Source organism: Lissotriton vulgaris, chromosome 10 (assembly GCF_964263255.1).
Source record: "Lissotriton vulgaris chromosome 10, aLisVul1.2, whole genome shotgun sequence".
NCBI classification, from domain to species: domain Eukaryota; kingdom Metazoa; phylum Chordata; class Amphibia; order Caudata; family Salamandridae; genus Lissotriton; species Lissotriton vulgaris.
This window is the reverse complement of record NC_141698.1, coordinates 13216821-13244175: the sequence shown is the minus strand read 5'-3', so window position 1 is coordinate 13244175 and position 27355 is coordinate 13216821. Positions and strand designations below refer to the sequence as shown.

Here is a 27355-nt window from a genome sequence, read left to right as displayed (position 1 = left end):
ATATCATTGCATAGAGAGACAGACATTAAAAGGGACAGTTTTTAGAAACATTCATTGTTCGCCCCCAACGACAACCCCATTAGCCCACCACGACTCAAAGTGGTAAAACAGAGCAGAAATCCTCCTAAGAGTGGCCAGTCTATTTGACAATAACGTGATGAAACTCTCTGAATCTCTCCTTTGTAAGGCAAGTCTGGATGGCAATATAATGCCAGCAATACATGTGCCCGTCTGTCCTAACATCTCAGCAGTGAACTCCTTCAAAAGTTCACCCTTACGGTGACAGCAGTACCCTTGTGTACTCTCACTCGAGCGGTGACAGCAGTAACCTTTTTTTTGTTGCAGAATATCGTATAGCGCAAACTTGACCCGAATAGGGTATCAGATCGCTTTACATAGCACCAGTTACGTTACATGAGGACACACAATCATTTTTTTTTGTTAAACACGGGGAGATTAAGTGATTTGCCCAGAATCACAGGATGTTCAGCGTTGTTGCCAAGACTCGAACCCAGTTATCCAGATTCGAGGTCGACCGCCCTAGCCGTTAGGCCAACTCCTCTCCTCTCAACCTTACATACGCGCGGAGATACTCCCTTGGGAGTTTATTCATAGCGCTATATAAGCCCATAAATAAATAAATAAATACTCTCACTGGAGAACCTCAAGTGACTCTGGTTGACAAACTCTAGCAAGAGCAAGACCTCTTGTGTTAACCTGCTGTAGCCCTTTGAGGTCTGAAGCTCACCATGGAAACCCCAGAGTGTTCCAGGCCAGAGAAGAGCTCTGTAGAGGATGTTACCAATGGCTAGCAGAGCAGCCAACCTCTCGGAACCCTGGCCGCGCACGCCGGACACGTACCGGCCTTCCTCTGCTTGACTCTTCCGGAATCAATCTGCGCCACTTTCCAGGCCGCTATTGGAAGAAAGTGAGGGGCCAACGCGTTGTGCACTGCAGCTGCTGCGTTGTGTAGTGTACCGACTGGTACATCCGCGTCACAACGGAAGAGGGTCTTTCCCTCGCCAAGATGACAGCAAAAGTGGAAGCACCAGCACCACATTGGCCGCTCACATTCTTCCGATCTCAGCGGATACAGGGAGCGGTGAGAGGAGGGAGGCCGGTAAGTGTCTGGTGCACGTGGCTGGCGTTCCGAGGGGTTGGTATTCTCGTACCAGTGCCTCGCAGGCCCCGTTTAACCAACGCTACGGATTAATTAAAATGCAAAGGCCATATTTAGCTTATCGAGTGGACTAATTCAACTTAAATTGTATTTTAACACTTCTTACATGCAGCAATTAAATAAGGGTGGGGAAGGGGAGCAACTCCGCCCGATCGCGCAACTCTACGGAATTCCATGGAGTTTGTATACAACTCTACGGAATTCCATGGAGTTTGTATACAACTCTACGGAATTCCATGGAGTTTGTATACAACTCTACGGAATTCCATGGAGTTTGTATACAACTCTGCGGAATCCCATGGAGTTTGTATACAACTCTACGGAATTCCATGGAGTTTGTATACAACTCTACGGAATTCCATGGAGTTTTTATACAACTCTGCGGAATTCTGCGTCGTGCAACTCGGCGAGCTCCGTCCACACTTGGTTTAGAGACTCTTTCTATTTGCAGAGGCAGTACCACTCACACTATATCTGCTGATGTCTGCTCTTGTGTGAGCATGCATGCATGCGAGTGCTGCACCGAGGGAGGGCATGGAACTGTACAAGCACAGGGAGGGTCCACCTCCACCTTTCACCTCTCTGGGCAGGTTCTAGCATTCTTCATGAATAAGCAGTGCCAGTTCCCATATCTGACCTCTCTAGACGGGTTCTTGGTTCTTTTCGTGTACACACAGCAGTGCCAGCCTCCAGCTCTGACCTCTCTAGACCGGTTCTTGGTTCCTTTTGTGTACACACAGCAGTGCCAGCCTCCAGCTCTGACCTCTATAGACAGGTTCTTGGTACTGTTTGTATACAAACAGTGCCAGAGACTGGCCTAAACTTGTGTAAGAAGCTGTGACTACAAATTATCACATCCTGTGCAGTACCACACATGGATACAACTCTCTCAGCGAGTTGTCAAATTTCCAGATTTCTCAGTGTATGGACCGTCTGATATTCTGATGTCAGAGGCTTAACAGCTGGGTCACAAGCAATGCTTAAAACCAGGTATAGTTCACCCAAGACTCAACCCAGCCAGATTCAACACCAGCAAAGAAGCATCCCCAAATTTTAAGGTCTAAAATGAAAGGCATAGCACAGACACCGCCCTGGTCAAGGCAACGGAGGAAGTGAGGAAGGCAGTAGATGGCGGAGGTTCAGCAGTTACGATTTTACTGGACCTATCTCCGGCCTTCGATACTGTTGATAATACCACTCTTATTGGCTGTCTGAAGGAAATAGGAGGTAAGGGGGTCACATGTGAGCGTCTCTCCTCCTTTCTCAGTGACGGATCGCAAACAGTAGCGTTAGGGAAATTTAACTCCCCACCTTTCTCACTGCCTTGTGGAGTCCCACACGGGTCGTCTCTTAGCCCCACACTTTTTAACGTTTATGTAGAGAAATTGGCCCCGCTCATAAGAAGCTTCAACTTGGAGGTAACATCTTATGCAGATGACACTCAGTTGATATTTGCAGCTGCTCATCATGACTCATCGGGCCCCTTAAGATGCTGTAACTGCATCAAGGCAATCAGTGGCTGGATGAGCGGGCCCTGCCTGAAGCTTAATGCAGGGAAAACCGAGATTATGGTGGTCGGCAACCCCTCCCCGGCTTGGTCCACCAATTGGTGGCCTGATTATCAGCCCCAACCTCCCCACCCCGTCAGGAAGGTGAATAATTTGGGAATCATCATTGATTACGACCTTAACATGAGAGTGCAAATATCATCTGTCACATCCGCATTAAAATGACAAAACAAAATTCTTCCTTTCATTTCGGACAGCCACAGAAGAACATTAATAACCCGTCTTGTACTCCCCAGGCTGGGCTACTGTAAGAGTCAGTATCCAACCGTCTTAGAAAAACATATGAGTCAACTACAACTAGTCCAAAATGCCGCAGCAAGACTGATTTTTAATCTTCCTAAATTCCACTCCATCACGCAGGGACTTCGCAAGCTTCACAAGCTTCCCATGTGCAGTCGGGCTAAATTCAAAGGCCTCTGCTTGGCCCACAAAGGACGGCATAACTCAGGGACAGACTTTCTCAGGTCAGCTTTCGAGAAATAGAAGCCCAACAGAGAACTCAGATCGGCCAATGCCAATCTATTAGTTGTTCCGACATTTAAGAAGATGCAATGGGGTGGTAGAGGTATAGTCCTCAATACAATCAAACTCTGGAACAGCCACCCACCCCTCCTCAGAGCTATTCCTTCATTAACATTATTCAGGAAGGAGATAAAGAACTGGCAATTTAACATCTAAGTCATCACTCACCTGCCTCTACTGACAGCGCCAAGACACCTTTGGTAATCACGCACGTAAAAAATTTCCTAACATAACATAGCAAGGGAGTGGATAGAAGGGCGGCTTTTACCCCTATTTGGAATCGAGATTTTAGATGGCAACCTCCCACCCCTCAGATTCCCCCCATTTTGTGGAAAATAAATTCATTTTTGTGTTTTTGAGATATTATGGTTTATATATATATTTTTTCATTGTAGGTGTTACACTTTAAATCACATGAAAGAGATCTGAAGCATCTCCAGAGATGGTGGCGGTCACCTCCTGGTGGTCAAAGGTGTCTGCTCCAGAGGCACCTTCCGCTTTGAGGCCACTTGGTCTTCCAGGAAGAGACGTTCACTCCAATGTGCCCACTGCGGAGACAGGACCATATGGTTTCTGTGTCAGGGCTCCGTATGGGGATACGGTACGCTTCTCATTTCTAGATGTCCACCAGGTGTCTCGTCTTTCAAGTTATGGTGGACCACTCAAGGCCGCACTGTTTTGATATAAACAAAATAAAACTAGCCTAATCTGGGGTAGTGGGTCCCAATGTAGGCGTACAGTGTGCTTACAATTCAGAATGTGAAAATGAAATATACATTCCCTAAATACACTGTCCGGTGTCATCGTTTTTAAGTCGAGGTTAAAAATCTTTAAGTCTTAGATCCAAACTCTCAAACTCTGGTTAAAAAGAGGCAGTTTCAGGAGTGGGTTGCCTGCTCTCCCACATTCTCCATCCTGGCCCTTGAGCTTCCTGGTTCAAAGGTCACTGAAGGACAGTGGCAGTAGAACCTGATTTTTCGCGGACTGTTGGTCCCTCTCAGCGACGAAAGGTTTAGGCATGAAGTTGAGAGATCTTGGATTCAGTCCTCAAGTGGAGGTTGGGACTCTAGCAGACACAAATTTGCCCTCTTAACATCCATGGTCATTCATCCCGGGAGATCTCACAGCCCGTGGCCTTCTCTTACAGACGGACTGACATTCTGATGACTTCTACTGCAGGACATCTCACGATCTGTGCTCTTCCAATAAAGAACCTCTGACAACCAGCTCTCTCCCATTCCTGACTTTCTCTTAGACTGTGGACTTTCTTAGTTCGGCACTACAATTTCCTTCTCACAATCCAATGGTGCTGATTCCGGACGCGCCTCTGCACAAACACTCTCAGTCTGCAGTTTTCAATTCCTGGTTCTCCTGCAATCTGTGCCCTTCAATCTATTTTGTTTTTTAGCGTCTGCACAGCCAGTATTCTTTCCTTTCCTATTCGTCCCATGGCCTCAGTTCTGCCATTTCCTGTCCAGCTGACAGCCATTGTTCCTCCATTTCCTGCTCCTAGAAATCAGGGCAGGATTTCTTTCATTTGCTGTTCCTCTCAACTTGTTTTCTTCCGTTTCATGTGCCCATCACAGCTTTCATTTTTACATTTTCTGTCCTTTTTACAACTGATGTTCTTCCGTTACCGGCCCCGCCCCTCTCGCAGCTTGTGTTATTCCATCTTCTGCCCTCTCACAGCCTGTTTACGCTCTCATGGCGTATGTCCCTCCTCTTCCTGTTCCTCTTTAACCCGGATTCCTCCATTTCCTGTCCTTCCTGCAGCTTGTGTTCTTCATTTTCTGTCTATCTCACAGGCAGGGCTCTTCGATTTGTTGTCCTTCTCACTGCCCGCATTCTTCCAACTATTGTCCCTCTCACGGCTTGTGGTTTCTCATTTCCTGTTCTTCTTACAGCTTGTGGTCTTCCATTTCCTGTCCTTCTCACAATCTGTTTTCCTTCATTTCCTGTCCTTCTCAAAGTCTGTGTTCTGTCCTTCCCTGTCCTTCTCAAGTCTGTGTTCTTCCATTTCTTGTCCTTCTCCCAGGGTGTGGTCTTCCATTTCTGGTCCCCAACAGTTTGAACTCTTGCACCCCACATCTTTCCACTGCTTGAGGTGTTTTGCCCAGACCCAAACTGAGTGTAAACGTATATGTTGGACAACTGCACGTCGTCTTTTCCAGCACGAACACTGCACATCGATTGCGCTCCTGGTCAAGAGCTTGGCAGACCGACTTCTGGACGGAGGACCATGTGAACGAGCGAGCTCCGGCTACGTGGAGTCCAGCTGGAAGACGTCATCGGTGGTGGTGGTGGTGAAGAAGGCCTGCTGCTGGGCGGCCACGCTGTTGTCATCGGGGGTGCCGCGGCCAAGGCTCTTCTCAAAGTCCATCAGCTGGCCCAGGAAGTTGAAGTTGGGGGAAATGTTGGACTTCTTGCGCTTCACCAGGTCGTAGGCGTCGTTCAGCGAGAGATTGAGCTTCTGCATGAGGTAGGCTACGGTGACAGTGACGGAGCGGCTGATCCCCGCCAGGCAGTGCACAAGGACTCCGCAGTTCTGGGACATGGCTTCATCTAGAGAGAGACGGAGAAAGAAGAGACATGGATTAGAACTTCGATTATCACCTGTGTTGTCGCTCTGATGGGAGGGTGATCAGTAGATGTGTTGTGGAGATCTGCACATGTGTTGTGAACCTCAAAACATTTGTGATGGCCATGAGGGCATGTAATGGGGAGTTATCACTTCTTGATGCTGGGGATGGAGATCTCACCTGGGTGAGCTTGGCCCTCCCGAATGCGGGCGGTCCTCTCATTCTGTTTACAAGCAGGTGCCTTTGTAAGGCCAACAGGGATCATGGTGGATTCAAGATGCCAGGCAGAGCCACACTGTTGTAAGGTCCCCAGTGTTTTGGGGTCATGCCTGGTAGATCTCCTAAACCCTAAAAGGTAGATACAATGATTTAGAAGAAAAAGAGAAGCTGGAGGTGTCTCTGGCTTCACCTTTGGTGAAAGTCATACAAACCTATAGGAGAATCGGTCATTCGCAGGTGGGGTGCATGGAGACCCGTCCTGCGCCCCTAAAATCAGCAGGCGCATACTATAACCGGTAATCCACTAAATGATCATTTATTACAAACTACTCATCTAAAAATTATAGACATTAAAATGATTGCATGTGTTATAAACAGCTCACTAACAATTATGCAAATTAAGACAAAGGTCAAATATGCCTCAATCCTATTCCATCACATATCCACCCTACTAGTGCTACCCATGTGTGTTATAAACAGCCCTATAATGTCATGGTTGAGCAAGTTTCAAGTAAATGCAAATTTGCCAAGTTATGCAATGCTTTCCCATTCACCGAATGCTTCTGTCTGGAAGCAGGAACTCCCTTGTACCTCACTCCCCCCAACAACCAGTGCCTGTGTCTCATCCGTGCCCTGCACCACTGCCGTATATACCTTTTCTAGGCACGCGGCTCAATGGAGCCAGGCAGGGCCGCCCCACTCTGGGCTCGGTGCTATAATACAGGGTCCTTGAACAATGCTCCCTGCTGAAAAAGGGTGTGTGGAACGTTACCAGTACTTTCCTTCCTGCTTCTTACAGGGTGAAACGCACAAGGGCTCCTCCCTTGTCGCGGTCTCATCGGCACCCAGGTTTACAAACAAAGCCGGCACCAGAGAATGGAAAGGTTCCTTCTCAGCCTTCTTAGCAGGAGCTAAACCAAACATGGCAATACAAGCACATCTGAGAGCTGCAAAAAATAAAATACCAGTTTGGCAGACTTTCTGATTTCAGTCCTTTCACTCACAGTTTGAACACACACCGACTGAGTGCCAATGCTACGTGAAGTTAGACTGTGCTACATGGAATCAGGTCCGCATTGCATGTAACATGGAAAATATATTTAAAAGCAGTCGCGGCTGGTGCAGGTAAGCGCAGTGGAGCGGGCGGGGCGGTGGGGGAAGTCAACAGACGATGGAATATGTTTTATTTATGTATTTAATTTGACCTTTTCCGCCGTCTGTCGACTCCGCCCCTCCCTCCCTACCCCTGCCTCACCTCAATGCGGTTACCTGCACCAGCCGCCACTGTATAAAAGCCCTGCCACTCAAGTATAGTGGAGAGTATAGGGAAAGGTTAACTCTTTTTTTTGTGTGGGGCTTCCCTAAACCCCTCAATACTCCTCACTTAATTCTTACCTACTCCTCACTAATCAATCATCAACCAAGGATTTATAAAGTACCAGCAATTCACCAGAGCTGGAGTTGCTAACAATTTTTTTTTTTTATGAAGGTGAGGGGAAAGCAAGTAAAAGGCACTCAAAAAACAAGGGGAAAAAACAAGAAAGCAATGAATACAAGGAGAAAGCAGGGGAAGGCACTCAAAAAAACTGTGGAAATAGCAAGGAGAAAATAGTGCAAATGGGGGAAAAGCATTGAGGAAGCACCCAAAAAAAGTGGAAAATGCAAGAGATACCAATGAAGATGCAGGAAAAGCAAGTAGTAGGCACCCAAACAACAGGGGGAAATCCAAGAGAAAGCAATGAAAACTAGGGAAAAGCAAGGAGAAGGCACTCAAAAACAAAGGGAAAAAACAAGAAAGTAATGAAAATGAGGAGAAAGCAAGGGGAAGGCACTCAGAAAACTGTGGAAAAGCAAGGGGAAAATAGGGGAAACGGGGGAAAAGCAAGGAGAAGGCACTCAAAAAAAGGGGAAAAAGCAAGGAGAAAATAGTGCAAATGGGGGAAAAGCAATGAGAAAGCACCCACAATCATTCGCAGCACTCCAGCGGTGGCATGTGATTTCTACGGCCCGGGGAGGAATTTTTTTGTGTTTTCCCGGTGAGGGAATATTAACCCAGCATGAGTTTACCACTGAACCCAAAGCCTTTCCTCCACGGACTGAATGGCAAGCCAGTAATGGTCAATCTAAAATGGGGAATGGAATACAAAGGTTATCTAGTATCCGTTGATGGATATATGAACATGCAGCTGGCAAACACAGAATAATACATTGATGGGGCGTTATCTGGACATCTGGGTGAAGTCCTGATAAGGTGTAACAATGTCCTCTATATCAGAGGAGTGGAAGAGGAGGAAGAAGATGAAACAAGCACTGGCGTTGCCAATAGGTCTCGCAGTAGGAAAGTTGGAGCTATTGGTTTTGTAAATGACATTTTATATTTATGTTTTGTGATTTACAATGCCAATACTTTTAACTTTAGCAAATGTGACACTTTTAGTATTTGTAATGCCACATGTTTTGTATTGACGTGACTTAGATGTATTGATATTACAAATAACAATGGCTTTTAATTTTTTTAAATAATTAATACTTAAATAAAAGTGATTGTAATTTATAAATGGCAATGGTCCGAAGTAGATAAAATAGTGGCAAAATAGAAATACAGCAATACATATAGCCTAACTTCCTTCCTCCCATCTGTGTCTTTCACCTTCCAGTAACTACATGTCAAATTACACACAGCTTAAATGAAAATTCATAATGAATCTGTGGAAATGCACTATCGTACGTTATGAAACCTCTATTAGTTAAGGCACGGATGCGAGGCAGTGTTCCAAGAAGAGAAAATCGCACTTTGGATTTAACCTGTGTTCCAAGAAGTGAGACTCAGGCTACAGATGTCAGACTGTGTTCCAAGAAGTGAGACTCTGCTTCAAAAATCGAGGCTTACACTCAGTATGATTTGTAATGTACGGCATGCAGTGACAAAAGAAGTGTGAATGAGCTTAGTTCACAGAACTGGCTAACTGCACAAATAGCGCGTGGTGGTTACAGCATACAGATCGTGGTTCATACATATTTTCGGTCCTGAAGAAAGCCAACTTAACTTGCTGGCAATTCATTTTAAATGACTTGCACCCACCCCAAATCGAGATGTATTTTTTATGCATCAATGCATGTGACTAGTTTTTCAGAGGATGCATATCTGTCTGTACATCCTGTCTAAATCTTAACATATCTGGTCTGCCGTATTGTTTTTTGAAGTACTTTTGGTACAAATTTGTTCTACCCTGTTGTGTGTACCCCCTCGAGAAATTGTGCATATGTACACGTATGCATTATATTTTGAGAAATTACACTAGGCAAAAAGCAGTATACGTGTGCCTGATGTGCAGGAGATCACCGGTGGGGTGTAATTTTACTCAGGCGCCGGAGAACGAAGGGCAATGTTTACTTCTTGTATAGAAGATCCAACATCAAAGAATCAAGCGTTGAAGTATGTTGGAGCGTGAAAAGAGTGCTATAGAATAACTGTAGCACCTTTTTTTTAAATTAAGTAAATCACACATATAATTATTATTCTTTGTACTGTAAGATGTATGTGGTGGGAAGGAACCGAACAAAGGCAATGAAACCTCTCCAGAGGTATAGATTTGTATTGTAGAGTTATGTAGCGCTTACTCCCCAAGCCGGGATGTAGAAGCACTTTGTGGGTGGCCAGTACACTACCACGTGTAGCACAAAGTTAGTTTCTACTACTGTGGGAAGAAGTTTGTCCCTTGATCTTTGTAATCTTTCACCATCTTCTAAGTTCATGGGGGTCGGCACTGATGATGTCACATTTTGCTTCCCTGTGCAAGCAGCAGGCGAAGGTGGGAGCGGTGAGAGCCCAGCGGAGCGCGGATCAGGTATACCCGCTGGGGGGCAGCACTCCGGTCTGCGGTGCATGCGCCCCTCACCATTGGCCGCGAGGCAGGCCTCCCTGTTATCCGTTCATCATATCGACATGTTTACCTTTGCATGCGCCGCCTGTCACTCAAGCCCAGCGCGTGGCCATCAGCTCATGCGTAGGCCTCGACAGCTGTGCGCTGAATCGCTGATATGTGTTTGCATGACATGGACACAATAACATTAAGTGGACATGAAAAGAATGAATGCCTCCTTCGCTTCACACGAAGAGCTGGTATCGAATACCGCCTTGGAAGAATAGATGTTTTCACCAAGGCATCTGCCTGCTCTTGTCAACGATCTTACTTTTGCGGATTTTTTTAATGGTTTATGTTGTCAGTGTTCATTTTAATTGATTGTTCAGTGGTCGTTTTTGTATGACATGGTTTTGCCATTTTCATTAAAGATACTTGTGCATCACGTTTATATCTCGGTAGGCGCTGTGGTGATCCCGCAAAAAAACAAGACGGAGGGAAGGCAGAGAAGGGGAGGGGGGAGGAGAAATGCGACAAGGCGGGCAGGGGAGGGGGCCGAGCGGCGATGAGGGTGTGAAGCAGCAGGGGCCTTTGAAGTGAAGCTAAGCTTCACTTCAAAGTTGTGGGAGGAGTGCTGCTACGGCCTGGGGGAAGCTGGCTGGGGAGGAGAAATCCAATAAGGCTGTGCGCAGGGAGAGAGAGGGGAGGTGCTGGGGAACAGATGGCCGTGAAAGTTTATGGCCCAAAAGCGCGTGCCTGTGGCCATGTGAACTCGAAGAAAACCGCATGAAAAAACCTGTGGTTTCACGAGTATTTTGAGCACTTGAATTCTCGCAATTTCCCATTCCTTCGGAATGGAAAAGGCGAGACCTAAAAATGAGAGAATAAAGTCTGAAGATGGCTGTTAATCTTTAGTAGATGTATCATTTATGGTTCGCTGTCTGTATGAATGTAGAATTTTGGTTTATACAATAAAAAAAAATTGTAAAAAAAGAAAGCACCCACAAAAAGGGGAAAATGCAAGAGAAACTAATGAAGATGCAGGAAAAGCAAGGAGAAGGCACCCAAACAACAGGGGGAAATGCAAGAGAAAGCAATGAAAACGTGGGAAAAGCAAGGAGAAGGCACCCAAACAACAGGGGGAAATGCAAGAGAAAGCAATAAAAACGTGGGAAAAGCAAGGAGAAGGCACCCAAACAACAGGGGGAAATGCAAGAGAAAGCAATAAAAATGTGGGAAAAGCAAGGAGAAGGCACTCAAAAAACAGGGAGAAGACAGGAGCAAGAGTGATGCAGCAGCACGGGGAGAGCAGGGTCTGGGGCCATTCCCCTTCAGTCATAAGTACTCTCCATTTTCCAACATCTCCCTGTCTCTCTCACATTACTACTAACACGTATACTTATGTGCACAAGAACTCCACAGTCACTGTGCAGTTCTCTGCACATCAAAAGATAGGACAAGCGGAGGCGGAACCTCCGCATGCAGGCTGTGAACAGCACTTTGTAGAACATTTGTCGCATTATTGTAGCCCTAAAAAACGTACTATCAAAGCGGCTTCTGTATAGACCACTTAGAAGCAATAGGGGTATACCCAAATTACCCTTCTATACCTGGGTATGGGACTTACTTTTATACAAGGGAAGATGGTATTGAAGGAAAATATACAAAAAGTATATGAGCAGAGCACATTTAATGACCCTCTCCGGAATTTTGTTATTCGTATTGAATATATCAAAATGTTTTTACAATAAACATTGGCACCCAATCAACGAAGAAGACTAGAAATCCAGGAATAATTATACTTCCAAGGTCTCCTCCTTAGAAATGTCGACGTGTCCACGTTTCAGCCTTTTCTTATTTGGCCTCCTCAGGAGAAGGGTAACAAGGAATTAATCAATGATATGAGGCCGGGGACAAATCGGCTTATAGCGCCACACTGGTGTCTCAGTGCACTTTGGCGGCCGTGGCACACGAAGAAGATAGCAATCGGCAAGAAGCTTGGAGATTTCTTTCCGGGCGACACAGAGGCGAAGACAAGGAGGCCGTTTCTGATTGTGAAAGACGCTACTCTACCAAGATTGAATGTGGATGTTTTGCCACTACCTGAGCGGGAGGGATACGTGTCTTGAGTTGTGAGACGCCAGTGTGGCGCTATAAGCCGATTTGCCTCATATGGGTGAGAGAAGACAGGACTAGGGGCTAGAAGTATTACCCCAGACCCAAGATACATTTTGAAGAGGTGCAATATCACAGGAACTCCTATAAAAGCACTCACAGCATCTCTACCTCACAGTGGCATAACTGCACGAGCCACTCACTCAAAACACGCATTGGCATAGCCAATAGGTCTCGCCTTTTGGACCTTATAAGTGTTTAGCCATGCAACGCTTGATGTTGTTGCACCGAGGATATTGTGCTGGATAACTGAACACTTATAAGGTCCTAAAGGCGAGACCTTTAGGCTATGCCAATGCTTGTTTATTTTTCTTTCAGCCACAGTGTTGGCTAACCTACTTTTATGTCGCGATTTTTGCTTCTCAAAAGCTGGTCACCCTATATTTATGACAAGGACCCAGATGCAGCCCCAAAATGCCACATCCCCCTATGGAGTTTGGCAATGGCGCCTGACAGAGAAGGGTTACCGGGGGCGCTGCCATCTAAGGGGCGAGTCCATGGGCGGGCAGGTGCCCCTCGCCCAGACTGATGGCAGTAACCCGTAGGTCACAGAGTAGAGGAAAGGGAGACAGGCCATACTCTGTCCAGAGGTGTGGGCAGGGGTGCAAGGGGAATGCACCCCCATTCCCACGTACCACTATAACTGGTGTAGAGTGGGCCCCTCCCCGCCCTGGTGCCACTGCACCTACAGCACCGTTGCCTTTGCCCCACCTTAGATCTACGTAAGGAAGTGTCTCTGAGCTGAAGGCTAAACTCGAGTGGCAGAGACCGTGTGTGTGCAGAGGGCATTGTTGGAACGGGAGGGGGCGGGGAGAGTCAACATCTGGAAGGGAACGAGTTACAGATGTGTGCACGCAGAGGTATTAATAGAGCACTGTAAGGGAAGTGGGGAGGGGGTGGGAGCGGGAACTGGCGAGTCTGGGGAGCTCCATGCGATGGAAAGCCGGACTGGGGGGGGGGCTGCAGAGGGGGGGGAGGTACAGAGAGGAGAGGTACAGAGTGGGGGGCTGCAGAGGGGGTGGCTGGGACAGGACACGAGGGATAGGCCATGAGCCCAGCCCCTCCGGCCCCTCACAGCCAGTGGAAGGGCCGCTCTCTCGGCTGGGGTGCTTGAGGTGTGCACCGGGGCCATCTGCCCCCTTGGAGAGGCACCAGCACCGCTGCCTGGCAGGAGTCTGCCCGCCCCAGCCCTACTGGCCGGCTTGCAGCTCACGGTTCTCACGCTACAACGACCATCGACAGGGCACACCGACCTCTGCTTGAATAGACCCCAAACTACATCTCCCAGAAGGCCTTTCGGGCCGCGCCCTGGAACTCGTGCTCTGATATCATGTGCTACGAAGAACACCGCACTGTGGAGGCCGGAGCTTCCTGTCTGCCACGTGTTCTTTGCATGTCCCTCTTGCATGTAAAGCGCTCGCCGTCCTATTAGGGTGACCAACTGGCATTGGTGCAAATTCAGGACGGTGAGTGTAAAAATTCAGGACAAAGGGTCAAAATTCAGGACACAAATTCAGGACAGGAGGTCAAAATTCAGGACAAAACTTCAGGACAATTGGATAAGTTTTACAGACACATCAGAGGTCGCACAGTAGTATATAAGTAAGCCCAGCCATATCCAAACATATTCAACCATTTGCAAACCTATCCATCATGTGTCCTTCCATCTATCATTTCACTCATCCATCCCTTCATTCATCCTTTCACTCATCCATCCATTATCCACCCATCTACTGTTTCACCCTATCCATCTGTATACTCATCCATCCACGCTTCTACCCATCCATCCATCCATTCACTCATCCATCCAGCCATTTACCCTTTCACCCATCCAGCCATCCTTTCACTAACTATCCATCCACCAAGTCACTCATCCTCCCACACTTTCAGTCAGCCATCCTCCCTTTCTCTCTCCATCGACCCTTTCACTTAGCAATCCTTCCTTCCATCCATCCACCCACCCACCCATCTACTCATACACTCATGAATCCATCCATTGACCCTTTCACTCATCCATCCTTTCCCTCATCCATTTATCCTTTCAATCCTTCACTCATCTATCCATCCTTTTGGCCCTCTACCTTCCTTTTCACTCACTCACATCCATCCTTACATCCACCCTTTCGCTCATCTGTCCATCCATTCACCCTTGCACTTATCAGTTCATCAATCCATCCATCCATCATTTCACTCATGCATCCACCCACTCACTCACTCAGCATCCACCTTTTCCCTCATCCATCCTTTCACTCATCAATCCACCCTTTTACCTATCCAGCTACCCTTCCACCCATACATCCAGCTATTTACCTTTTCTCTCTTCCATCCTTCCACTCACTCATCTATCCATCCATCCTCTCAAGTCAAGTCAGAAATTTATATAGCGCGCTACATACCCAGAGGGTCTCAAGGCGCTTGAGGAGGGGAAGGGAATTACTTGTCGAATATCCAGGTTTTAAGTTGCTTTTTGAACGCTAGGTGGTTCTGTGTGAGACGTAGGTGGGTGGGGAGTGTGTTCCAGGTTTTAGCTGCGAGGTAGGAGAAGGATCTACCTCCCATGGCGGTTTTATTGATGCGAGGAATGGTAGCAAGGGCTTGGTTGGAAGATCGTAGCTGGCGAGGGGGGGTGTAGAAGGAAAGTCGTGTGTTGAGGCATTCGGGTCCAAGTTCGTAGAGTGCTTTGTGAGCGTGGGTTAGGAGGCGGAAAGTAATCCTCTTATTGACGGGGAGCCAGTGGAGGTCTTTCAGGTGGCTAGAGATATGGTCTTTGCGTGGGATGTCTAGTATGAGTCTGGCTGATGCGTTCTGGATGCGTTGGGAGTTTTTTCTGGAGTTTTGCGGTGATACCGGCGTATAGGGTGTTTCCGTAGTCCAGGCGACTTGTAACCAGTGCATGGGTGACTGTCTTTCTGGTTTCGGTGGGGATCCAGCGAAATGTTTTTTTGAGCATGCGGAGGATGTTGAAGCATGAAGATGAGACTGCGTAGACTTGTCTGTTCATCGAGAGAGAGGAGTCCAGGATGACGCCCAGGTTTCGTGCGTGGTCCGTCGGGATGGGTGCTTTTCCAAGGGCCTCTGGCCACCAAGAGTCGTCCCAAGCGGAGGGGGAGGTGCCTAAGATAAGGACTTCTGTTTTGTCTGAGTTCAGTTTCAGACGGCTGTGCTTCATCCACTCTGCTACTTCTTTCATACCTTCATGTAGGTTGGTTTTGGCGGTGTTGGGGTCTTTGGTGAGTGATAGGATCAGTTGGGTGTCGTCTGCATAGGAGATGATGTTGAGGTTGTGTTGGCGAGCGATGGTCGCGAGGGGGCTCATGTATACGTTGAAGAGGGTGGGGCTGAGTGAGGAACATTGGGGTACGCCGCAGATGACTTCAGTGGCCTCGGACTTGAATGGTGGGAGGCGGACTCTCTGGGTTCTTCCGGTGAGGAATGAGGTGATCCATTCCAGTGCTTTTCCTTGGATCCCGATGTTTTTGAGGCGCGGTAGAAGAGTGCTATTACAAAAAACAATTTGATGGACAGAATGTAGATCAATGTCTTACATTCACCCCAGTACAAGGATCTAGGCCTAAATCCATCGTTTTTTGCACTCCACACCACCCTGGGTCAGATAATGGCTTTATGCAAATCAGCTCTGACCCTGTGCCCCATGGGAACAGTCCAGTCCGAACTACAACAGCCATATCCTTCCCAGACCGGAATCAAGCATCCGAGGACCGGACCGGTTTCGAGGTAACACCTCTCATCAGCCCGGCTAGCTTGACTCCAGTGGTGTGGAGGCTCTGGGACCCACGTCTGAGCTACCCCAGTACACTCAGGGAGAAAATTACAAAAAACAATTTGATGGACAGAATGTAGATCAATGTCTTACATTCAACCCAGTACAAGGATCTAGGCCTAAATCCATCGTTTTTTGCACTCCACACCACCCTGGGTCAGATAATGGCTTTATGCAAATCAGCTCTGACCCTGTGCCCCATGGGAACAGTCCAGTCCGAACTACAACAGCCATATCCTTCCCAGACCGGAATCAAGCATCCGAGGACCGGACCGGTTTCGAGGTAACACCTCTCATCAGCCCGGCTAGCTTGACTCCAGTGGTGTGGAGGCTCTGGGACCCACGTCTGAGCTACCCCAGTACACTCAGGGAGAAAATTACAAAAAACAATTTGATGGACAGAATGTAGATCAATGTCTTACATTCACCCCAGTACAAGGATCTGGGCCTAAATCCATCGTTTTTTGCACTCCACACCACCCTGGGTCAGATAATGGCTTTATGCAAATCAGCTCTGACCCTGTGCCCCATGGGAACAGTCCAGTCTGAACTACAACAGCCATATCCTTCCCAGACCGGAATCAAGCATCCGAGGACCGGACCGGTTTCGAGGTAACACCTCTCATCAGCCCGGCTAGCTTGACTCCAGTGGTGTGGAGGCTCTGGGACCCACGTCTGAGCTACCCCAGTACACTCAGGGAGAAAATTACAAAAAACAATTTGATGGACAGAATGTAGATCAATGTCTTACATTCACCCCAGTACAAGGATCTGGGCCTAAATCCATCGTTTTTTGCACTCCACACCACCCTGGGTCAGATAATGGCTTTATGCAAATCAGCTCTGACCCTGTGCCCCATGGGAACAGTCCAGTCCGAACTACAACAGCCATATCCTTCCCAGACCGGAATCAAGCATCCGAGGACCGGACCGGTTTCGAGGTAACACCTCTCATCAGCCCGGCTAGCTTGACTCCAGTGGTGTGGAGGCTCTGGGACCCACGTCTGAGCTACCCCAGTACACTCAGGGAGAAAATTACAAAAAACAATTTGATGGACAGAATGTAGATCAATGTCTTACATTCACCCCAGTACAAGGATCTGGGCCTAAATCCATCGTTTTTTGCACTCCACACCACCCTGGGTCAGATAATGGCTTTATGCAAATCAGCTCTGACCCTGTGCCCCATGGGAACAGTCCAGTCCGAACTACAACAGCCATATCCTTCCCAGACCGGAATCAAGCATCCGAGGACCGGACCGGTTTCGAGGTAGCACCTCTCATCAGCCCGGCTAGCTTGACTCCAGTGGTGTGGAGGCTCTGGGACCCACGTCTGAGCTACCCCAGTACACTCAGGGAGAAAATTACAAAAAACAATTTGATGGACAGAATGTAGATCAATGTCTTACATTCACCCCAGTACAAGGATCTGGGCCTAAATCCATCGTTTTTTGCACTCCACACCACCCTGGGTCAGATAATGGCTTTATGCAAATCAGCTCTGACCCTGTGCCCCATGGGAACAGTCCAGTCCGAACTACAACAGCCATATCCTTCCCAGACCGGAATCAAGCATCCGAGGACCGGACCGGTTTCGAGGTAACACCTCTCATCAGCCCGGCTAGCTTGACTCCAGTGGTGTGGAGGCTCTGGGACCCACGTCTGAGCTACCCCAGTACACTCAGGGAGAAAATTACAAAAAACAATTTGATGGACAGAATGTAGATCAATGTCTTACATTCACCCCAGTACAAGGATCTGGGCCTAAATCCATCGTTTTTTGCACTCCACACCACCCTGGGTCAGATAATGGCTTCATGCAAATCAGCTCTGACCCTGTGCCCCATGGGAACAGTCCAGTCCCAACTACAACAGCCATTCCTTCCCAGACCAGAATCAAGCATCCGAGGACCGGACCGGTTTCGAGGTAACACCTCTCATCAGCCCGGCTAGCTTGACTCCAGTGGTGTGGAGGCTCTGGGACCCACGTCTGAGCTACCCCAGTACACTCAGGGAGAAAATTACAAAAAACAATTTGATGGACAGAATGTAGATCAATGTCTTACATTCACCCCAGTACAAGGATCTGGGCCTAAATCCATCGTTTTTTGCACTCCACACCACCCTGGGTCAGATAATGGCTTTATGCAAATCAGCTCTGACCCTGTGCCCCATGGGAACAGTCCAGTCTGAACTACAACAGCCATATCCTTCCCAGACCGGAATCAAGCATCCGAGGACCGGACCGGTTTCGAGGTAACACCTCTCATCAGCCCGGCTAGCTTGACTCCAGTGGTGTGGAGGCTCTGGGACCCACGTCTGAGCTACCCCAGTACACTCAGGGAGAAAATTACAAAAAACAATTTGATGGACAGATTGTAGATCAATGTCTTACATTCACCCCAGTACAAGGATCTGGGCCTAAATCCATCGTTTTTTGCACTCCACACCACCCTGGGTCAGATAATGGCTTTATGCAAATCAGCTCTGACCCTGTGCCCCATGGGAACAGTCCAGTCCGAACTACAACAGCCATATCCTTCCCAGACCGGAATCAAGCATCCGAGGACCGGACCGGTTTCGAGGTAACACCTCTCATCAGCCCGGCTAGCTTGACTCCAGTGGTGTGGAGGCTCTGGGACCTCGAAACCGGTCCGGTCCTTGGATGCTTGATTCCGTTCTGGGAAGGACATGGCTTTTGTAGTTCAGACTGGACTGTTCCCATGGGGCACAGGGTCAGAGCTGATTTTCATATCGCCATTGTCTAACCCGGGGTGGTGTGGAGTGCAAAAAAACGATGGATTTGGGCCCAGATCTTTGGACTGGGGTGAGTGTGTGACATTGATCCACATTCGGTCCATCACCTGTTGTATTTGCATATTCCGCCCTAAGTGCGCTGGGGATGCCCAGACGTGGGTCCCAGGCACTCCACACCACTGGAGTCAAGCTAGCCGGGCTGATGAGAGGTGTTACCTCGAAACCGGTCCGGTCCTTGGATGCTTGATTCCGTTCTGGGAAGGACATGGCTTTTGTAGTTCGGACTGGACTGTTCCCATGGGGCACAGGGTCAGAGCTGATTTGCATATCGCCATTGTCTAACCCGGGGTGGTGTGGAGTGCAAAAAAACGATGGATTTGGGCCCAGATCTTTGGACTGGGGTGAGTGTGTGACATTGATCCACATTCGGTCCATCACCTGTTGTATTTGCATATTCCGCCCTAAGTGCGCTGGGGATGCCCAGACGTGGGTCCCAGGCACTCCACACCACTGGAGTCAAGCTAGCCGGGCTGATGAGAGGTGTTACCTCGAAACCGGTCCGGTCCTCGGATGCTTGATTCCGTTCTGGGAAGGACATGGCTTTTGTAGTTCGGACTGGACTGTTCCCATGGGGCACAGGGTCAGAGCTGATTTGCATATCGCCATTGTCTAACCCGGGGTGGTGTGGAGTGCAAAAAAACGATGGATTTGGGCCCAGATCTTTGGACTGGGGTGAGTGTGTGACATTGATCCACATTCGGTCCATCACCTGTTGTATTTGTAGAAGAGTGCTATGGCAGACTGTGTCGAAGGCTGCGGAGAGGTCGAGGAGGATGAGGGCGACTGTGTCTCCATTGTCTAGTAGAGTTCGAATGTCGTCTGTTGCTGCGATGAGAGCGGTCTCCGTGCTGTGTTTGGCTCGGAAGCCGGACTGTGAGGAGTCGAGGGATTTGTTGCTTTCGAAGAAGGCGGCGAGCTGGTTATTGACGGCTTTCTCGATGACTTTGGCCGGGAATGGAAGGAGCGAGATGGGGCGGTAGTTTTTGAGTTCGGTGGGGTCCGCTGTGGGTTTTTTCAGAAGGGCGCTGAGTTCGGCGTGTTTCCAGCTTTCCGGGAAGGTGGCGGAGTTGAGGGAGCAGTTGATGACGTCTCGGAGGTGTGGTGCTATGATGGAGTCTGCTTTGTTGAAAATGTGGTGAGGACATGGGTCTGTGGGGGATCCTGAGTGGATGGAGTTCATCAGGCGGATGGTGTCCTCGGTGGAGATTGGGTTCCAGTCGTTAAGGATGTTCGAGGGGGGTGCAGGTACGGCAGAAGATTGGGTGGGATGGTCTCCGGGTTGGATGTCGAAGCTGTTGTGGATGTCTGCAATGTATTCAATCGTTCATTCATCCATTCACCCTTTCACTAATTCATCCACTCATCCCTTCACTTGCTCACTCGCCCACCTTTTCATATTAATTTTGAGCTGAGCCTTTTTGAGAAGGGGCCCATCAAGAACTTCACCCTCGCTGCAGGAGCCATTCCAGGACTGGGACGTAAGCCACCCAGGGTGGAGACATGAGCCACCACAGGGGGGGGGGGGGCAGGAGCCATCACAGGCGGGGGGGCAGGAGCCACCACATGGGGGAACAGGAGCCATCACAGGCAGGGGGGGACAGGAGCCACCACAGGGGGGGCAGGAGCCATCACTGGGGGGGGGGGGGCAGGAGCCATCACAGGAGGGGGAACAGGATCCACCAGGGTGGGCACAGGGGTGGGCATGCAGTATTCTGGTATTATCTTGGTCTCTTCCAGGGTGGGGTAGGGCTCCTCACCCCGTCCTGGACAAGACAATGAGAAGACAGACTCTCAGTCCAAAATGTTAGTTTTTCCATCCCCCACTGTGATGTACAGTACTTAAAGGAGATACTCCAAGAGAACTGATTTAACTGATTGTCCTCCATACTTTGTCAATCAGTGTGGGTGCGATTGTGCCATTTCTTTATTTTCCTACATTATAGACTGCATGTTTGAAGAACCGAGGTTTGCTTACAATCTAGTGACAGTAATTACGCTCTGTGAAGAGAACCAAGCGCTGCCTCGGTGTAATCTGGGCCGGTTCTAGGATGTTTCGGGCCCTGGCAGAAATGGAATGTGTGAAGCCCCTCTAAATTGCGGAGACATGGCGCATTCAGGGCTGTTTGCATCTGAATAGATGCCCTGCTCCTGAAGCTGCCGCCCCCCCTCTCAGTCACCTTCAAGCAAGCACCTCTTAACAGCTCATCAAGGGCTGGAGGTGTGAGGGTTGCCACCCCGCTGTGCCTCTCCAACTCTGCTGGGTACGTGAGCTTTTGTACTGCCTCGGAGTCTGTTACACCCGAGCTCAGCATTGGCGTCAAGAAGGGAGGTGAGTGGAAGGTGTGCCGGCTTTACGGAGGTGCGACCGGTGCCTGGTTAAAATTACGGACAAATGGCGTCCGTTAAAAGATCCTTCACGGACAACGGACAGATGCCCGAAATTACGGACTGTGCGTGAAATTTACGGACGGTTGGTCACCCTACGTCCTATGTAGAGGGGCCCCGAAGCACTATAGCAAGAATCTTGACACATAAACAAACAAACGAAGTCAGTCCTGCTCGACCCCGGACAGTGCTGGCAGAACTCTCGCAGGTTTTTATTTTGTTTTTCACACTTTTCTTTGCTCTGCTCTCCTCGCGCTCTGTGCTGCGTGTTTGTGGTCCGTTTCTGGGGCCCCGGGCCCGACCCCTGTGCGTGGCCCCCCAGTCCTAAGTGCACACAGATGTGTGCCGGCTCGGAGTACACTTCTTTGATTTTTGTTATGATGGGCGTGAGATGCTGGGAAAGATTGTTTTCCATGAGTTGCGGGAAACAAAACAAAAAAAGTTTGACTTCAACGTAAAATGGGGGTTTGGGCCAAAGAGTAAAATAAACGGATTTAAAAATACATTATTTGATATAAGGGACTTTTACACGTGAAACTTGTGATCCAAGGGGCTAGAGAGCGCCCACCCTGTGCACCAAGGAGCTTGAGCAGATCCCTGCCTGGGAGTTCCTAAATTTCACTGTATGTTTTTTTTATATTTCACCGTATACTTCCATGGATATCTCTACGTCTCTCACACACACAGTACACGTCCATTGATATCTCTACGTGTCTCAGACACACCGTACACGTCCATTGATGTCTCTACGTCTCTCAGATACACTGTACACATCCATGGATATCTCTACGTCTCTCGGATACACTGTACACGTCCATGGACATCTCTACATCTCTCAGATACACCTTACACATCCATGGATATCTCTACGTCTCTCAGATACACCGTACACGTCCATGGATATCTCTACGTCTCTCAGATACACCATACACGTCCATGGACATCTCTACACGTCTCGCACACACCGTACCCATCCATGGATATCTCTACGGCCCTCAGATACACGTACACGTCCATGGACATCTCTACGTCTCTCAGATACACCTTACAAGTCCATGGATATCTCAACGTCTCTCAGATACACCTTACAAGTCCATGGATATCTCTACGTCTCTCAGATACACCGTACACGTCCATGGATATCTCTACGCCTCTCAGATACACCGTACACGTCCATGGATATCTCTACGTCTCTCAGATACACCGTACACGTCCATGGACATCTCTACGTCTCTCAGATACACTGTACACTTCCATGGACATCTCTACGTCTCTCAGATACACCGTACACGTCCATGGATATCTCTGCATCTCTCATATACACGTACCCATCCATGGATATCTCTACGTCCCTCAGATACACCGTACACATCCATGGACATCTCTACGTCTCTCAGATACACCTTACAAGTCCATGGATATCTCTACGTCTCTCAGATACACCGTACACGTCCATGGATATCTCTACGCCTCTCAGATACACTGTACACATCCATGGATATCTCTACGTCTCTCAGACAAACCTCACACGTCCATGGATATCTCTACGTCTCTCAGATACACTGTACACGTCCATGGATATCTATACGTCTCTCAGATACACCGTACACGTCTATGGATATCTATACGTCTCTCAGATGTTATGTTATGTTATGTTATGGGAATTTGTATAGCGCGCGGCTGCCCCAGCCAAGGGGCGTCCCGGCGCTGTGAGCTGACCAGAATGCGGAATGAAGGTGCACAGAAAACAAATTATTGGAAAAGATGTGTTTTGATGCCCTTTCTAAAGGCTAAGAGATCATGCATCCCCCGTATGGTTACAGGCAAGCTATTCCATAGCTTGGCAGCAAGGAGGCTAAAAGAACGTCCACCAACTCTGGCAAGTCTAGTGCAGGGAATGATCACTAGATGTTGTCCCTCTGAGCGGAGAGATCGGCTGGGTGTGTACTCAGACAAGAGGGGACTCAGCAGTGGGGGAGAGGCGGTTTTGAGGATCTTGAAGGCTAAACATAGAGCCTTAAACTGGATCCTTTTTCCCACCGGGAGCCAATGCAGTTTTCTTAAGGTTCCTGAAACTGAGGAGTGGCGAGGGAGGCCGACCAAAGCCCTGGCAGCCGCGTTCTGGACTCTCTGCAGTCTGGTGGTTTCGGCCAGGTTCGCTCCCAAAAGGAGAGAACTGGCATAGTCCAGTCTAGAAAGGATCGTCGCCTGGACGATGAGCTGGCGGGTGCGACAGTCAAAGAACTTCAGGATAGGCCTGATGTTGCGTAAAATGCCGAAGCATGTGGCAGCCACTTTCTTGGTGTGGATGGTGTATTTTAGATCCGAATCGACCCAGACACCTAGATTTTTGACACAGTCTTTTGGCTTGGGGGGTAGGCCCAGAATGTCAGGCCACCAGTTATCTCCCCAGGAAGCGGTGTTTTTTCCCAGGAGGAGAATCTCGGTTTTACCGGCGTTTAATTGGAGAAAATTCGCCGTCATCCAGTTGGTGATGTCAATGAGTGTCTGTTTAAAGAGATGGGCTTCCAGACCACTGTTGTTATTCAAAGCCACCACCAACTGGGTATCATCTGCATATGATACCAAAGCCATTCCATTCCTTTTGGCCACCTCCGCTAACGGGCGGACATAGACATTGAACAGGGTAGGGCTAAGGGACGAGCCCTGCGGCACTCCCTGTCCAATGCTATGCTCCTTCGAGATGTAAGGGGGGGTGGAGACTTTGAAAGACCTCTTAGACAGGAAGTCTCTGAACCACCCCAGAGCTGCCCCTGTGACTCCAATTTCCTCCAGTCTCATCAAGAGGACCTCATGTGACACCGTATCGAAGGCAGCACTGAGGTCCAATAGGACCAGTGCTGCAGTACCACCGGCGTCAAGAATGGAACGGAGGTCTTCAGAAACACTGAGCAAGGCTGTCTCGGTGCTATGGCCAGCTCTAAACCCGTGTTGGGAGTCATCCAGGATGTTATTGGTGAGGAGGAAGTTGGACAAGATGTTATTGACGTGTGCCTCGGCCACTTTAGCAGGCCAAGGGAGCAGGGAGATCGGCCTAAAGTTCTCCGGAAGTGAGGGATCTAAAGTAGGATTTTTTAGAATAGGGGACACCCAGGCCTGCTTCCATTTGATAGGAACACTGGCAGTGGAGAGTGACCGATTGATGATGTCACGGACGTGGTCTGTGATGAGTACATGAGCGTCACAGAAAAGGTCAGGCTTCAAGGGATCTGCCGGAGACCCGGATTTAATTTTTCTACGGATTTTAGAGAAAGTCTCACGGTCAAGTGTAGGAAGGGAAGTGAGGGAAGGCCTAGTAGGATCAAAGGTAACCGGTGACTGTGGGCCTTTGGGGAAAGTGTCGTATATCTTCATGATTTTATCTGTGAAAAAATTAGCCATGTTGTTGCAGAGGTCGGGCGAGGTAGTGATGGCGTTGACAGATTTTTTTGCCGTGAGGTCTTTCAGAATTTTAAAAACCGATTTTGAGGTGTTAGAGCTATTGTTAATTTCACATGCATAATATGCCGCTCTTATTCTGCAGACTTTACGGTGGTAAGTTTTTTGGAGCAGGACATATTCTTGTTTAAGGCTGGCATCATAGCTTTTTCTCCAGCGTCTCTCTGCCTTCTTACATTCCTTTTTCAAGGAAGCAAGTTCTGAGTTGTACCATGGACTCGCCGTGTGAATGCGGGCCTTGGTCCATCTGGCAGGGATAAGAGTGTTGAGGGCCTGGGTAATCCAGAGGCAGAACTGATCGTAGCCTGCATCCAGTTACACGTCCATGGATATCTATACGTCTCTCAGATACACCGTACACGTCCATGGATATCTCTACGTCCCTCAGATACACCGTACACATCCATGGACATCTCTACGTCTCTCAGATACACCTTACAAGTCCATGGATATCTCTACGTCTCTCAGATACACCGTACACGTCCATGGATATCTCTACGCCTCTCAGATACACTGTACACATCCATGGATATCTCTACGTCTCTCAGACAAACCTCACACGTCCATGGATATCTCTACGTCTCTCAGATACACTGTACACGTCCATGGATATCTATACGTCTCTCAGATACACCGTACACGTCTATGGATATCTATACGTCTCTCAGATGTTATGTTATGTTATGTTATGGGAATTTGTATAGCGCGCGGCTGCCCCAGCCAAGGGGCGTCCCGGCGCTGTGAGCTGACCAGAATGCGGAATGAAGGTGCACAGAAAACAAATTATTGGAAAAGATGGGTTTTGATGCCCTTTCTAAAGGCTAAGAGATCATGCATCCCCCGTATGGTTACAGGCAAGCTATTCCATAGCTTGGCAGCAAGGAGGCTAAAAGAACGTCCACCAACTCTGGCAAGTCTAGTGCGGGGAATGATCACTAGATGTTGTCCCTCTGAGCGGAGAGATCGGCTGGGTGTGTACTCAGACAAGAGGGGACTCAGCAGTGGGGGAGAGGCGGTTTTGAGGATCTTGAAGGCTAAACATAGAGCCTTAAACTGGATCCTTTTTCCCACCGGGAGCCAATGCAGTTTTCTTAAGGTTCCTGAAACTGAGGAGTGGCGAGGGAGGCCGACCAAAGCCCTGGCAGCCGCGTTCTGGACTCTCTGCAGTCTGGTGGTTTCGGCCAGGTTCGCTCCCAAAAGGAGAGAACTGGCATAGTCCAGTCTAGAAAGGATCGTCGCCTGGACGATGAGCTGGCGGGTGCGACAGTCAAAGAACTTCAGGATAGGCCTGATGTTGCGTAAAATGCCGAAGCATGTGGCAGCCACTTTCTTGGTGTGGATGGTGTATTTTAGATCCGAATCGACCCAGACACCTAGATTTTTGACACAGTCTTTTGGCTTGGGGGGTAGGCCCAGAATGTCAGGCCACCAGTTATCTCCCCAGGAAGCGGTGTTTTTTCCCAGGAGGAGAATCTCGGTTTTACCGGCGTTTAATTGGAGAAAATTCGCCGTCATCCAGTTGGTGATGTCAATGAGTGTCTGTTTAAAGAGATGGGCTTCCAGACCACTGTTGTTATTCAAAGCCACCACCAACTGGGTATCATCTGCATATGATACCAAAGCCATTCCATTCCTTTTGGCCACCTCCGCTAACGGGCGGACATAGACATTGAACAGGGTAGGGCTAAGGGACGAGCCCTGCGGCACTCCCTGTCCAATGCTATGCTCCTTCGAGATGTAAGGGGGGGTGGAGACTTTGAAAGACCTCTTAGACAGGAAGTCTCTGAACCACCCCAGAGCTGCCCCTGTGACTTCAATTTCCTCCAGTCTCATCAAGAGGACCTCATGTGACACCGTATCGAAGGCAGCACTGAGGTCCAATAGGACCAGTGCTGCAGTACCACGGCGTCAAGAATGGAACGGAGGTCTTCAGAAACACTGAGCAAGGCTGTCTCGGTGCTATGGCCAGCTCTAAACTCGTGTTGGGAGTCATCCAGGATGTTATTGGTGAGGAGGAAGTTGGACAAGATGTTATTGACGTGTGCCTCGGCCACTTTAGCAGGCCAAGGGAGCAGGGAGATCGGCCTAAAGTTCTCCGGAAGTGAGGGATCTAAAGTAGGTTTTTTTAGAATAGGGGACACCCAGGCCTGCTTCCATTTGATAGGAACACTGGCAGTGGAGAGTGACCGATTGATGATGTCACGGACGTGGTCTGTGATGAGTACATGAGCGTCACAGAAAAGGTCAGGCTTCAAGGGATCTGCCGGAGACCCGGATTTAATTTTTCTACGGATTTTAGAGAAAGTCTCACGGTCAAGTGTAGGAAGGGAAGTGAGGGAAGGCCTAGTAGGATCAAAGGTAACCGGTGACTGTGGGCCTTTGGGGAAAGTGTCGTATATCTTCATGATTTTATCTGTGAAAAAATTAGCCATGTTGTTGCAGAGGTCGGGCGAGGTAGTGATGGCGTTGACAGATTTTTTTGCCGTGAGGTCTTTCAGAATTTTAAAAACCGATTTTGAGGTGTTAGAGCTATTGTTAATTTCACATGCATAATATGCCGCTCTTATTCTGCAGACTTTACGGTGGTAAGTTTTTTGGAGCAGGACATATTCTTGTTTAAGGCTGGCATCATAGCTTTTTCTCCAGCGTCTCTCTGCCTTCTTACATTCCTTTTTCAAGGTAGCAAGTTCTGAGTTGTACCATGGACTCGCCGTGTGAATGCGGGCCTTGGTCCATCTGGCAGGGATAAGAGTGTCGAGGGCCTGGGTAATCCAGAGGCAGAACTGATCGTAGCCTGCATCCAGTTA

The 27355-nt window shown here is 48.7% G+C and overlaps 1 protein-coding gene and 1 pseudogene across 1 annotated transcript in view; one reads left to right on the top strand and one right to left on the bottom strand.

Annotated features, from left to right (window-relative positions):
- Nucleotides 1-3627: 3627 nt before the first annotated feature.
- Nucleotides 3628-27355, bottom strand: part of DUSP9 (dual specificity phosphatase 9) — a 28937-nt gene continuing 5209 nt past the window's right edge. Inside the window, exons 3-4 of the mRNA XM_086940214.1 lie at nucleotides 4870-5832; nucleotides 3628-4800 (exon numbers count right to left, since the gene is read on the bottom strand). Of these exons, the coding sequence (XP_086796340.1) occupies nucleotides 5531-5832 (302 nt within the window). The 3' untranslated portion in view covers nucleotides 3628-4800; nucleotides 4870-5530. The remainder of the gene's footprint in view (nucleotides 4801-4869; nucleotides 5833-27355) is intronic.
- LOC147684324 (small nuclear ribonucleoprotein F pseudogene) lies at nucleotides 8126-27266 on the top strand (annotated as a pseudogene).